Source organism: Corvus hawaiiensis, chromosome 21, assembly GCF_020740725.1.
Source record: "Corvus hawaiiensis isolate bCorHaw1 chromosome 21, bCorHaw1.pri.cur, whole genome shotgun sequence".
NCBI lineage: Eukaryota > Metazoa > Chordata > Aves > Passeriformes > Corvidae > Corvus > Corvus hawaiiensis.
The window spans coordinates 2,633,989-2,647,146 of record NC_063233.1 but is presented as its reverse complement, the minus strand read 5'-3'; the positions used below and the strand labels follow the sequence as shown (position 1 = coordinate 2,647,146).

General features: G+C 51.9%; 1 protein-coding gene across 3 annotated transcripts in view; it reads right to left on the bottom strand.

The window, feature by feature from the left end:
• Positions 1-13,158, bottom strand: part of GPSM1 (G protein signaling modulator 1) — a 66,868-nt gene that overhangs the window by 23,960 nt on the left and 29,750 nt on the right. For 2 of the 3 annotated variants that reach the window (XM_048325688.1, XM_048325687.1), the window contains exons 9-10: positions 12,184-12,310; positions 467-537 (exon numbers count right to left, since the gene is read on the bottom strand). In XM_048325688.1, the coding sequence (XP_048181645.1) occupies positions 467-537; positions 12,184-12,310 (198 nt within the window). Of the gene's footprint in view, positions 1-466; positions 538-3,232; positions 3,332-12,183; positions 12,311-13,158 lie in introns of those variants that run through there. The other variant, XM_048325689.1, reaches the window with a different exon arrangement.

Below are 13,158 nucleotides of genomic sequence, written 5' to 3'. Positions count from 1 at the left end.
CCAGAACAGCCCTGGGGACACGGAGGAAACGCTGATCTGCTCGGATCTGACATTCCCAGCAGCAAAGCAATCCTTGGAGCCCCTGCAACAAACCTTCTGCCTCCTGCAGTGCTCCTTCTCCCGTGTCTGCCCTCTCTGTCACTCCACCAGGCTGACAGGACACCAGGAGCTGCCACAGCCACCCAGGGGCTGAACAGCTCACGATGATCCTTCCAATAAAGGGCTGCTTTTTCAAAAAAAGCCCAGAAGTGGCTTTTCAGCTTTGAGTGTTAAGTGCCTTTTTAGTCAGACCAGCTGTTCCTTTCCTCCAAGCTCTCTAGAAACCCTCTTTGGTTAATCCCATTGACTCCAATGATATCTGCTAATTGCATATTTCCCTGCAAATGAAGCCAGTCAACAACAAACCAACTGGAATCTGTGTACAGATTCCCACTGACAATCTCTGAGGCCAGACATCTTTGCTTACCTTCTCAGAAGGGAACTTGAGGAGGTCTAAGCTGTCCATGCTGTTCCTCTGGAGTTTCTTTGGCCTGGCTCCTACAAAACAACACATTCACATCAGGGGGGTGTCACCAACAGCACAAATGTCACTCAGAGAGAACCCAAACCACTAAAAGTCAAAGGGATGGGATGTTGGCCTTGAGATTCACTTGTGGGGTTTTTTTCCTATTGTTTTGGGTCTTTTTAAAGCACTGCCACAGGGCTGTGTGAGGCTGTGGCTATCGAGCTGCAGCCAGGTCACACCACAACCCCGATCTCAGACAAGGTCTCTGGAATTCAGGAGTTACAAACCTCACCCTAAACCACAAAAGTCATGGGACTGGCATTAAGAAAAATCGTAACAAATAGACAATTTCATGCATCTGTGGATTTGTTGCTTTATCATCGTGTTTTTAACTGAAAGAATGCTTCTGGGACTCAACTTTGAGCTTTTCTCTATAGCCACAGAGGCTGGAAAACTAAGTGAAAGGAGCAGTATTTTCTAGCTATCACAAGCCCAGCCTTAAGGGGAGCAAAATCTTGCCTTGAACCTGACAGAGGAATCAAAACTTGGCAGGATTTATGATATTCATTTGAGATTTCATAAGATTTTGATGTCTGATTCCAACAACAACAGAGTGGGTGAAACACAGCTCAGCTGTGACTCCTGGTTTCCAAGCCCTCTTTACCTCCACAGTCTCCCTTCAACCTGCCTCCAGCTGCTCTTGCCTTGCTGACGAACACCCAGGATGTACTAAATGGCCCTGGGATGCTTTCACCACATCTGGGAAAGCTTCTGCCCTTCCCTGATCATTCCTGAAGACTCAGTTTAGCTGATCCCCACGTGACACCCCACTCCAGCAACACCCCGCAGGGCAGAGACCAAAACTCTCCACTCAAGGTCCTGTGACAGCTTCCAAGCTTGAGGGGAAATCCTGGGGGAGGAATGATGCCCACGCTGAGCCCTGAGAACGGAAACCACGAGCTTTGTGTGGCTCCTGCAGCAGCAAACTCCCCGAAGCCCACCATCCCCAGCTCCCACCAACCCAGCAGCACCAGTGCCCCTTACCCCTCCGGGCTCCGGGGGCCCCAGAGCTGCTCACTGCACAAACTTAACAGAGAGAAGGCACAAAATTCACAAATCCAGGCTGGCTGAAAGCAGAGCATGGGGATTAAATGGAGAAAGGCTGCAGGGATTCCTGCACCAGCACACTGCCAGCTCAGCCAGGGCTCCAGATGCCACCACAGCTGTATCCAAACTGCACCAGCTCCAAGGACAGCACCGCTTTGAAAAGCTCAGCTTCACAAGAGACAAGCTCAGATCAGCTGGGACATCACCAAAGGTCATGAACACACATCACAGCTCGATCATAAGGGACCTGAAGTTTATGTCTGTGCCCCTCACCACCCTGAAGGGATTTACTGCTCGCAGCCATAAAGACTCAAATCAGCAAAACATTTCTGCACATTTCTGCCTCTCTACTCCAAAAGGCACATTAGCACCAGCTTCATTTTAAGGTGATTCATTACCAGGCTTTGAGTTCAGGGGACTGACATCAGGGCTGGAGGTGGAGAACAGACACTGATGTGAACACACAGGAGAGCGAGGAACGCACGTCACGAGGAGCAGTCGGCATTTCCACCAAACTCTACCCCTTCCACACAAAGCCAGGGGCCCAGCTGGCAGCAGCTCTGAACATTTACATTGGAAAAGGCCTCAAAGATCTCAAATCCAACCGATTCCCACCCTGTCAACCAGCCCAGAGCACTGAGTGCCATATCCAGTCATTCCTTGAACCCCTCCAGGGGTGGTGACTCCCTGGGCAGCCCCTTCTAATGCCCAACAACCCTATTCCTGAAGAAAATTCCTATTGCTCCACCACATTCCCACCATCCTCAGCACGGAGGAGGCGGCTGTGAGATGGGTGAAGGATTTTGGGTGCTGCCACATCGCTCAGGCAGGAGCTCAGCAAGGGGAAGGCAGTGCTGGGTTGTTCCCAGTGGCTCCCAGTTACGCCCTATGGCCACTGCTAGAGCTGCCTGTGGCTTCCCTCAGAATAACCTACAGCAGCAAGGTGGGTGTGGAGTAAAAATCACCTCCACACACCTGAGCAGAGGCACATTTGGGTCTCAGAGGCGAGGCCAGCCCCTGGAAGCGAGTGTGCGTCACGGCCCGGTTTAACAGCCACTTCCAGGAAAGCAAGAAAGCAGCAAAGTGTGCCCAGTTAGATAAACACACACCATTCCCAGCTGTCCAAAGAGTCATTAATTACACACCTCTGTCCTCAGGTGCTTTTGTGCGTTCCCAGAGCGCTGAACCGCTGGCCAGCAGCCATTAATCTCCGAGCTGAGAAAACCTGCCCGGTGCTAATTTAATAGACACAGGCAGCTGAGCCTAGCCCAGCAGAACAAGTCGTCTTTTTCTCCTGCTCTGATGCTGGTGCCTGTCTAGGACTGTGTGGGGTTTACACACAGTTGAGCTGAGAGAGGAAGGAGTTCAGTTACAAAAAAACTTCATCCAACTCAGTTGTTTCTTCCAGAAATCCCAGCCAGTGCTGGGGCCAAACACCGTCCTCACTCACCACCACTAAAACAAGCAGCAAGAAGAATTTAGAGGGTCCCTATCACTCAGGGCAACCAGAAACTGGATCCACACCAGCAGCAGCCCCCACCAGATGTGTGGGAGCTTCTCCCCTTCTCATCCCACACATCCTCATCCACTTTCCAGGAGAGCAGAGCTTTCCATACTCACAAGTGTCCCACGACAGGAGTCCCGCTAACTTTCTGTCTCCATTCCCTCAGATGGCTCCAGATGCAACTTTCAGCCTCCTCCAACTTATTTTTCCCAGAAATACCTGCAGCACCACTTAATGCTCAGCCAAAGTTGAACTCTGCCTCCTTCTCCCCAGTGCTGATCCACAGCAGCAGCAGCAGCTGGGGCTGGGAAGGATTGAGCAGCTGAAAACCCAGGTCTGTTCCTCTGGAAGGCTTTTCCCCCTCTCTCCAGCATTTATTGGCATGTTTACCAAGCCTGCTGCAGAGTAATGGAAAACCTCAGGGGCCTTTCTAAATGCTCTCTCTGTCTTGGAGGTTTACTGAGGTCTCAAAGAGAGCAAGCTGAAACCTTCTTGTGAACATCAGCTGAGCAACGCTCCTGACTGGCTGCATTCATGCCCTGTTTTCCTGCAGCTCCTGGGATGTTGCTCTGTTCACTGCTCAGGGGTGTTGTTCCTTTTTTAAATATTTTTTTCAAAATCTCTTCCTCCTTCTCTCCCCACCTAGGATCTCCCCAGCAGCACCACGAACCAAGGGGATTTTTAAAAATTTTTTTTCAACTTTTTGCTTTTGCATTTTGGTTGCTGAGGCGAGGTTAACGGTTTTCATGTTCTTGTATTTATTCTGCAGCCACAGAGAGCACAAGGAAGTTTTATCAAAGATGGGGATGGGATGATCTCGTGGAAAGGAGCAACCAGGGCAAGATGGGCAGAGCTTTGCTCCTCCATGGGCAGGCTCCATCTCCAAGAGATTGCAGCTGACAAGATCGAGCTGAACATGTGTAGCAGCGACTCAGGGAGCTCTGGCAGGAGCTCTCATCAAGCTGACATGTGCTTTGATAACTCCCAGCTCTGCCCCCTCCCTCCCGCTTCGAGCCGGAGCAGCGGAGCAGGGCCCCCCCACCCCAGAGAGAGAGCCAGTTCTGGATTTGCAGCTGGGAACACACTGTATCCCTCAGGGGGGCTGTGCCAGAGCAGGCAGAATTCAACCTGACAGGGGACTCCATGGAAGACCAACAGGGAAAGGCTGTGGAGCCAACATCAGCCCCCGCTGCCTGCAGCGCTCCTGGGCGAGCTGCACACACAGCGCTCTGCTCCCCACAAAGCACAGGCTGGGCACCCCAAACAACACAACAAATCCAGCATCAGGGCTTGCTGTACTCTCACAAAAAGGTCATTTCCCCCTGTACCTGCATTAACCAAGACACTGATTTGGCTTTTGGGTGAGTTCTCGCAGCCCCGGACATCGCCTCCCCCCCTCTGTACAGACCCAAACCTTGATTCTGGCAGACAACTCTAAATATTGCTCAGTATCATTAAGTCAGAGCAGCCAGCCAGTTGTTTGGGGTGGAATGCTGGTCTGGAAACCCTTCCCAGCTCCGAAGCGACAGTGGAGATATGGTCCAGCGCTCCCAGTGCTCACGGAGCATCTCAAATCATGCGCTGCCGACACCTAATCAGGGAAGCTCTGTCAGGCTCGTGCTCCATTATTACAGCAAAGCTCTTAAAGAGGAAAGGGGGAGGGGGAAAGCAAGCACAGCGGCAGGAAAAGAAAGAAGGGGGGAAAAAAAAAAAAAGCAGCCTCCAGTAGGACAAGCATTTCATTTAAGGCTTTAATTAGTCTTCAAACACATAATGGGTTCTGGCATTATAAATCCACTTGACCTCTATTATTGTCAGCACTCGCCTGATAAATGGTGGCATTTGTTTTCCCAGTTGCTACTGGGATAGAACAATACTTTTCTCTAAACAGAGAAAGCAAATAATATCAGTTATTTACGATGACTGGGCCATAAAATGCTGGTGCCAAGCTGTTGTGTGCCCATCCATGGGAAGGAGCATCTGCTTTTACCCCCATCCCGCAGGCAGGAAAGGACCAGGGAATCCCAACAGCTCTGGGTCCTTCTGTGTCAGAGGGTACAGAACTGGGAACCACAAGGACAAGGAATAATCCCTGTTCTGCTGGGAGGACTGGGCTCCAGCACTGAGCTGTATCCACTGGAACACAGAGCACAAGCAAATCTCAACCTCGGAAAAGACCCCGAGCACAACAAAACCCTGCACCAGAACAAGAATCCTGCAGTTTTCTCCTCTGTGGCAAAACCGTTCCTCTGAAAAAGCTGCACACAATATGTGGCAATAAAGAGAAGTTCCTTTTGCATCAAGGTGCTCGTCTGGCTGATTTGGCAGAAGATGCTCTGTGTTCGTGTCGCCCGAGTTCTGCATCTCCACAATCCAGCCTGACAGCTGAGCAACGGGCCGAAAATAACAGAAATAACAGCAACGCTGCACATCTACACAGCACCCAGAGCCCTGGGGCGTCTGCTGACTGCACTCAGGGTGAGCAGCTGCCACAGAGGCTCCTCAGATGGGCAGAGGGAATGAGGAGACACTGCACCACAGGCCAAAGAGCCCTCACATTCACATGGAAGAGGTACAACCTGGAAAAGCATCCTCCTTGGAGGCAGAAATGGCACAAGGGAGCTACTTTTTTTCTGATTTCTTATTTGTTTCCCCCAGTGAGGGCAAACTCAATGTAGGAAAGCTGCAGTCTTGGAGTAGAAGGTGATCTTATTTGTAGCCTTACAACTCTGAGTAATTGCTGTGGTGTTGGGCACACCTTTGATTTCAGTTTTCCCCCAAATGTGCAATAGGCATCAGCTTTTCTCTAACCAAGGCTTATTTGCAAATAAAGCATCAGCAATTTGGGTCAAAGAACGAAATATTGAGAGAGGGTATTTGCAGAAAACAGAGCACTCAGCCATGAAACACTTCACAAATACAAGCCCTGGAGGCTGTGGGAAGGTTGGGCCACATTAGGCACAGCCTCCTCTAACCACAACCCCCCCAGGCAATCATCTGCTTCAGAGAGGAACAGTTGTGGGGACAGAAGGATCTTTTGGGAGATAAACTGAACTGGGTGGAGCAGGCTGGGAGGAGGCTTATAACCTCAGGGCTGATTCGAGAGCAGGGTGACGGACTTGGCAGCAACACCTGGCCTGCTTCTAAGGGCAGGATTTTCTCTGCCAGGACACAGCAGAGTCTCATGACCTCCCACCATCCATTATCAGCCCGTGTTGAACAAGCAGAGATCAAACTCAGAGTTTAGCTAGGAAGTGACACACAGTAATTAACGGGGGCCACATCTCCAGCAGCCAGACAAGCCCAAGGACGCGATTTTGTCCTCCAGACTGATTCAGAGAGGGCAGAGAAGGAGCAACCACGTGTCAGCTTAGCAGCCATCAAACACCCACAGTAAAATCCTCTGAAAAAGAGGGGGAATGTACTTGATCCCTCCCCCTGGATGCCGCTGTGATCAGCCAGCAGCTCACAGCAGCTCCTGGGATACGCTGCCCACGCTGGACTGGGATCCTGGGCTCTGCCAGGTGTTTTTGCTAAGCCAAGGTTGGCTGTCCATGGGCTTGTCCCTGCCAGGGAAGGAGGACAGTCCTGAGGTCACTCAAGAGATTACAGAGACTCTGCTGAGGGTCTGGCCTTGTCCTGCTCAGAGAAGTGCCAAAGCACACCGTGGTCATCCATACAGAAACTTCTAAAAGAGAAAAGGTTATTCTAGCTGGGCAAGAAAGAGAGCTTCCTTCTTCTCTCTTCTTGCTCTGAGCTGCATGAGAAGCACAGCAAGCAGAGGAATCTTGATCCTAATGGCAATGCTGTGCTGTTGGACAGAGCAGCATCACAGCCATGGCATTTCCTACACAGCAGCTACCAAGGGAAACTGCCTGGGGAAGGTGCACTCAGGAACCAGACAGCACAGCAGAGCTGGGAGTGCTGCTGGAGTCTGGAACTGCAGCCAAAGGGAACTTCAGGCTTCCCAGAACCACCCATTTCCAAAAAGTTCTCCCTCCCCACAACAAGAGATTGAATCTTGATTGAATGGATGGCTTTGCCACAAGCCACGTTGTGCCTTCTCTGCCACAGGCTTCAAGAATTGGCCTCTTCCTCATCCTCTTTTCCAGCACTTGCCACCTCCCCCAGCATCAAGATAAAACAAATTTCAGTAGCACAACATCATCTTCTCCAGTCCTGGAGCATTTCCTCTGCTGTGAGCCAAGAACTCCTGCTAGATTTTACACAGATGCTGGGAAGGAGGCTCATGCACACAGCAAGATGAGAGAGGAACAATAAATACTTGGGAAGAGTATTTTAAAACTTCCTAAAGCCAATACTGGGGCAGTCTAAAGTGAGTGCTAAATCACTGAGTTTAAAATCCAAATGACTCAGAGGTTCATCCCCCCCATCAGTGCTGGAATGATTTAACAGCTGAGGTTACTCAGGTTTAGAAAAAAACTCATTCTAAACAAGAGACATCTTTTAGAAGTCCTAAACCTTCACTCCAGGACCCCCCTGTGGAAGCAGCTCTCCCGTCCTTCCTGCCCTGCTCCCTGAAGGACCACCACAGGCAGGTCTTTTGGACACCTTCCTGCAGGCACATGGGAATATTTGCCCCAGCTCTCCCTCTGAGCACCTGCTGGAGCACAACAAAGCTCCAGACCACCAACCCTACCTTCCACTTGGCCAAAAACCGCTCAGCCTCTCCAGCACCTCATCCATCACCCCCCTGTGTCAGCAGGTACAATTAACCAGCAGAGCCTCGGGCTTTCATTTTCAGAATGAAAAAAAGGCTGACCTGCAGCCCATCAGCTTCTGGGAAAAATCAAATAGAGCTGAGGATATTTAATATTAAGCACTTGCAATTGCTGCACTTACTCAGTGTGACTGGTAAGGACAGGGCAGGTTCCACGCTGGGGATGTGACCCCGACTCGCCTGCCCAGGGAAAGGAAAATGCTCCCCAGACAGTGAAATCACAGCCTGAGGGAGCAGGGCTGGCCCACTGTCAGCAAGATGCTGCTCTCACACGGCCACATCTCTCAGCTGACAGTTTTCTGCAGGAAGATTGAACAAACTACAGGGAAGGAACATCCCTGTCCCTGGGCAGCATCCAGGCACAGGCTGGCAGGGGGTGCAGCATCCCCAGCTCCCCACTTGCATCAGCAGAAGGATGGTCAACCCTGCCTATTTTATCAGCCCTAAACACTTTTTAGGTACTTCAAAGGTATTTAAAGGAAGCAAACAAACAAAAACAAACAGGCTGGAAAACATAAAAGCAGATTTCTTCTATTCCAGTCTTATTGATCCAAGGGTTCAAAGATTCCTGTGAAGAGATGAGCTCAAAACTGCATCGAGGATGCAAAGCCCCACAATCAAAGCCCCACAGAGCTGAGCAGTGCTCAGGAAGGAGTGGGGTTTTGTGCCCACTGCAGAACACAACCTGAAGCTGGGCTGCCTCACACAGGGACGAACATTCCCGGCACGGAGCCTCTGGAACACCAAACAAGCAGAGCAGCCTCGTGCCTACCACTTCTCAGCAGAAGATGAGCAGAGGGGGGAAGTCAGGCTCATTCCTTGACCCAAACTGCCAACACTTTATTTGCAAAGAAGCCTTATTCCAGCCTTGGTTAGAGAAAAGCTGATGCCCATTGCATGTGTGGGGGAAAATTGAAATCAAAGATGTGCCCAACATCACAGCAATTGCTCGGAGTTGTAAGATCACCTCGTACTCCAAGATTGCAGCTTCCTACACTGGGTTTGCTCCCAGTCAGGCTCAGGGCCGAGTCCCTGCCTGCCCTCAGAGCTGAGCACAGCAGGGCAGTGGTGTCTGTGTTGTGCAAAGAGCGCAGAAACCGTGCCAGGAACCAGCTCTGGCAGCATCCCCATGCCAACGCCTCCTGGAACACCTGCAGCCCTCCCCACCCACTCCCAGCTGCCAGCAGAGGTTGCTTCGTGTCTCCTGACACTGCTGCTGCCAGCGGGTGACGGCTGAAGCTGATGAGCTGCTGAAAGCAGAAGAAAAGCAGCCCGGAGTCAGTTCCCACTCTGGAGAGGTACAGAGGGTGGCCAGGGCTGCTCTCTGCCTGCTGCCCAGCACCTCCATCCTGTGGCTGCTGGGTGATTCCTGGCTCTGTGCTCCCCTCCCAGCTGGCAGGATCCCCCCCCCGAGGATCAAGGCAGCATCCCCAGAGACCTGATTCACCCTGCCAGGAGCAGGCACTGCCTCCAGGCTGGGACCAGGAAGGGCTCAGCTGGGTGTTCCCAATCCACATTGAGAACAGGCAGCTCCTCACTGGGCAGATGCTGCAGCCTCAGCCCACAGCAACTCATCTGGGAAAGGGCAGCCAGGGAGGGGGCACCAGTGCTGTCTGTCTGCACCCCCCGACATCTCCCAGCGCTGCTTCTGGCCCTGCTTGCCTTCACCCCTAAAAGCAACCCCACAGAGCCACAGAGAAGTCCTTCACTTCTGTCCACAGGCAAAGCCTACCAGCACTCAACTCTTAGCTTGCAGTGTGTGAAAGAGAACGAGGCTTATTCAGGGCCACATTTTTGGTTGTTTGGAGAAACAAACCCAGCCCCTGTTTATTTACTTCATGTTCCAGCTACTCTCCAACTTCCTTCAGTTTGTTGCTTTAAGCTCTCTGTGTTTGCGTTTCTCAACAAGGTCGCTGCTTTCACAAGACTTCTGCAGCACTGCCCCGCTTCCCTGGCCTCCAGCTTTGTCTTCTGACATCCAAATACTCTCAGAATATTAATTAAAATCATGAAGAGCTCAGCAAGGGAAGCCAGAACAGCAGAGGAAAACATCAGGCACTCCATCCACCCCCAGACCCCAGTGAAGGGCAATGTCCAAGACCTACAAGGAAAAATAACCTGTGAAGGACATCACAGTGAAAATATGGCTCAGCCTTTGCTCTGAAGCTTTACTGTACCTGCTTGGTGAAATTGATGTGTTTTATCACATGTCTGCCTTATCAGAGGATTTTAGCATCCTCAGGAATGCGCAGCCATTTTGTAACCTTAAGCAGGGAAAAGAATCTGAATGGGAAAAAAAAAATGGAAAGCTCTCCTCACCACGAGATTTGTCAACATCAAAAGGCACGGCTGGTTCAGAAGCCAACTTGAATCTCAACTCTCTCACCTGCTTCCTATTACAGAAACAGATGTTCCTCTGGCTGTAAATTGCTGCTATTAATAATATAAATAATTATACTCTTCTAATCATTTAATAGGTGCACAGGAGGGTACCAAGATTTCTGGCAGTCATTAAGTACATCTCCCTTCCCTCAAGGGCTCAGAGACACATTGTGGCCTCTCATCCTCTACTGAAGTTCAGAATAAGAGAGCTGAAGCTGGGATAAAAGCTAAGGAGAAATCAAGGAGCCAGGCTCCTCTCCACAGGCTGTGCCCTCTGCACATCTCCCTGTGCCCTGACCAGCACCTTCCCCACCTGAGCTACAGCCAGCTGGGATCTCACACTCCCTTCCTGTGGCCCCAGCCCACCAACACAGAGCTGACTTTTACCTCCCCAGCAGATTCCCAGGACCTGGAGAGGGGAAATCCTGCTCTCCAAGATCCTTCCCTCTCTGCACCGCAAATCCCAGTCGTTTGCTGGTGCTCCTCCCCAGAACTCTTCGTCCTTCTCTCGACAAACAGCCCCAGCCTTGGGAATGTGAGCAAGGGCACCCCGGATTAATGAGGTCACTGCAACCTCCAGAACTCTGACTGCAGCTGCTCAGCCCTTTCCCATCCTCCAGTGATCGCACACACACAGACCTGCACGGCTCTGCCTCTGTCAGATGACAGAAACATCACTGCTGGCTCCAGATGTTAACACAGCACATGTGGATCTCTGGAGGGCAGCGAGCAGCCCATGGGCCACATCCACACGTCCCTCTGACCCAGAAACAGCACCAACATTGAGGTTCATTTCCTCTTCCCCTTTCACAACAAAGTCACTTGCCAAAGGGAAGCCCCTGAGGAAATGCCAGGAATGAGTTTTGCAGGAGTTACAAAGGGGAGATGACGTGCAAAGGGAGACTGGGGAAGCTGTTGTGGCCCCCACAGCCTTTGAGGCAGCAGCTCAGCTCCACTGCAGCTCCAGTGGGGCACGGCAGGACACGCTGGCTCCCTCACCACAATTCCATTTCCCAGGAAAAGCTCTGGCACTGACGTAGCAGGTTATGCCTGGGAGATCAAGATGAGAGCGCACACGCACAGCCAGCCTCTCCTTCCCCTCCCAGGGCACGGTGCCTCAGCCCCAGCACCATCCCCTCCACGTCGGTGCTACCAACAGGAAAGGGAGCACAGTGCCTGGGGAACGTGCCCGTGCCAACAAGGTCATATTTAATCAGTGGACACCTCCTGGGATGCAGTTTGTGGGAATTAATAAGTCTGCCCCAGCATGGGAGTGCCCATGCCAGGCACCCACCTGTGTCTGCAGTGGGGAGTTCTGGGACAGACAGACGGTCCCCGAGCTGGGGACACACTGTGGTGACCCATCAGTGCTCCCCTGCTCCCTAGCAGCAGAGGCAGAGTGACCCAGGGCCAGTAAAGCCACTCTGGCTGCCGTGACCAAGCCTTGCCACATCTTGTTTCCGTGTTCAGCACGGCTGAAGGTGTTCCAAGGGTGAAACGTCACCCAGTGCGTGCTGATGGTCCCAACCTGCCTCCAGCCCATGCCCTGGGCTTGTTCCTGGGTGCTAATAAGAATAAGAGCAGCCAAAAATCCCTGCCAGTCACTCCTGAAAGCCTGTGGTATCAGTCAAATCAGTGAAAAGGGCCCTGCAGAGCTTTAAAAGATACAAAAGCCGGTTTGCTGCATGGCACATGGAATTTTATTCCCAAAGCAGATTAATTCCATTAACTCATTCTGTGCCCTTTTTTGGGGATCCTTCCCTGCCTTTGCAGATCATGGAAAGCACAGAGCAAACACATCCCAGCCCCCTTTGAGGTGAAGGCACTCGACAGCCTCATCTTGCTCTGGCATTTTTATTTCCTGCCCACTTGCAAACGCCTCTCCCTCCCCACAACACACAATTCCTGAGACCTCCCAATGCCCCCAGAATCCCAGAAACTCACCTTGTGCCTCATAGCCAGAGTAGGGGTGAGCTGCACCCATGTCCTCATCGCCGGGGCCCAAGCCAAGGGCTGCCCTGAGCTGGGCCATGTTCACCTGTGCTGTCAGCTCCCCATTCCTGTCCCCGATCTGCAGAGGAGGGAAAACCAACAGGGCAGTGGTTAAAGGCACGGGGTGCTCCAAGCAAGCAGCCCCCCAGCCAAGGGTTTTGCCAGTCCCACCCCAAAATCAAACACAGAGACAGCCAGAACAGAGCTTGCAGACACCTGAGAGACCACACAGCTCTCAGCACCAAAGGAGATAATTTGGGAGAGGGTCTGTGCTTGCTGTGCTGCACCTCAAAACTCGGTGCAAGGAACTGAGAGGGCTCAGCTCGCCCACTGCCACAGAACTGAGCCTGAACGTGCACGTCTGGGCTGTCCTGTAGCCACACATGGCTTGGCAGAGAGCCCTGCAACTCCCAGCCCCCTTCCTCAAGTATTTCCATAGTTACTGAGCACCAGACAGCCACACTGCCATCAGCCACGTGGGCAGTGTCACACCAGGGCTCCCAAAGCCCTTCTCTCCTGGCTCACAGCCATACAACTTCAAGTTGTTCCTAGTGATCTACCCACACAACGCTCCGAAAAAATCCTTTAAAAGTCCACATTTTACCCAATTCCCACCTCTTGCTGGCCTGAGGCCAAGGAAGCTGATGTTACACGTTTGGGAAGAGATCTGTCCAACAGCTCCTGCTACGTAAAACGAGGAGTTGTAGGACACAACGCTGGGTCCCCCTCAAAGTTTAACCAAACCAGAGAAGGGCTGTGCTGCAACATCACCAGTGGACACGGAGAGGTCACCCAGAAACAGCCTCTGCTCTTCAGAGGAAGAGCAGCCTGCGTGACAGAGGAAGACCTTGGCTGCTCCCCTGGGCAGGCCTGATTCCTGTTAAATGCCTGGCAACAGCTCTTTTGTGTCCCCTGCCACAGACGGCA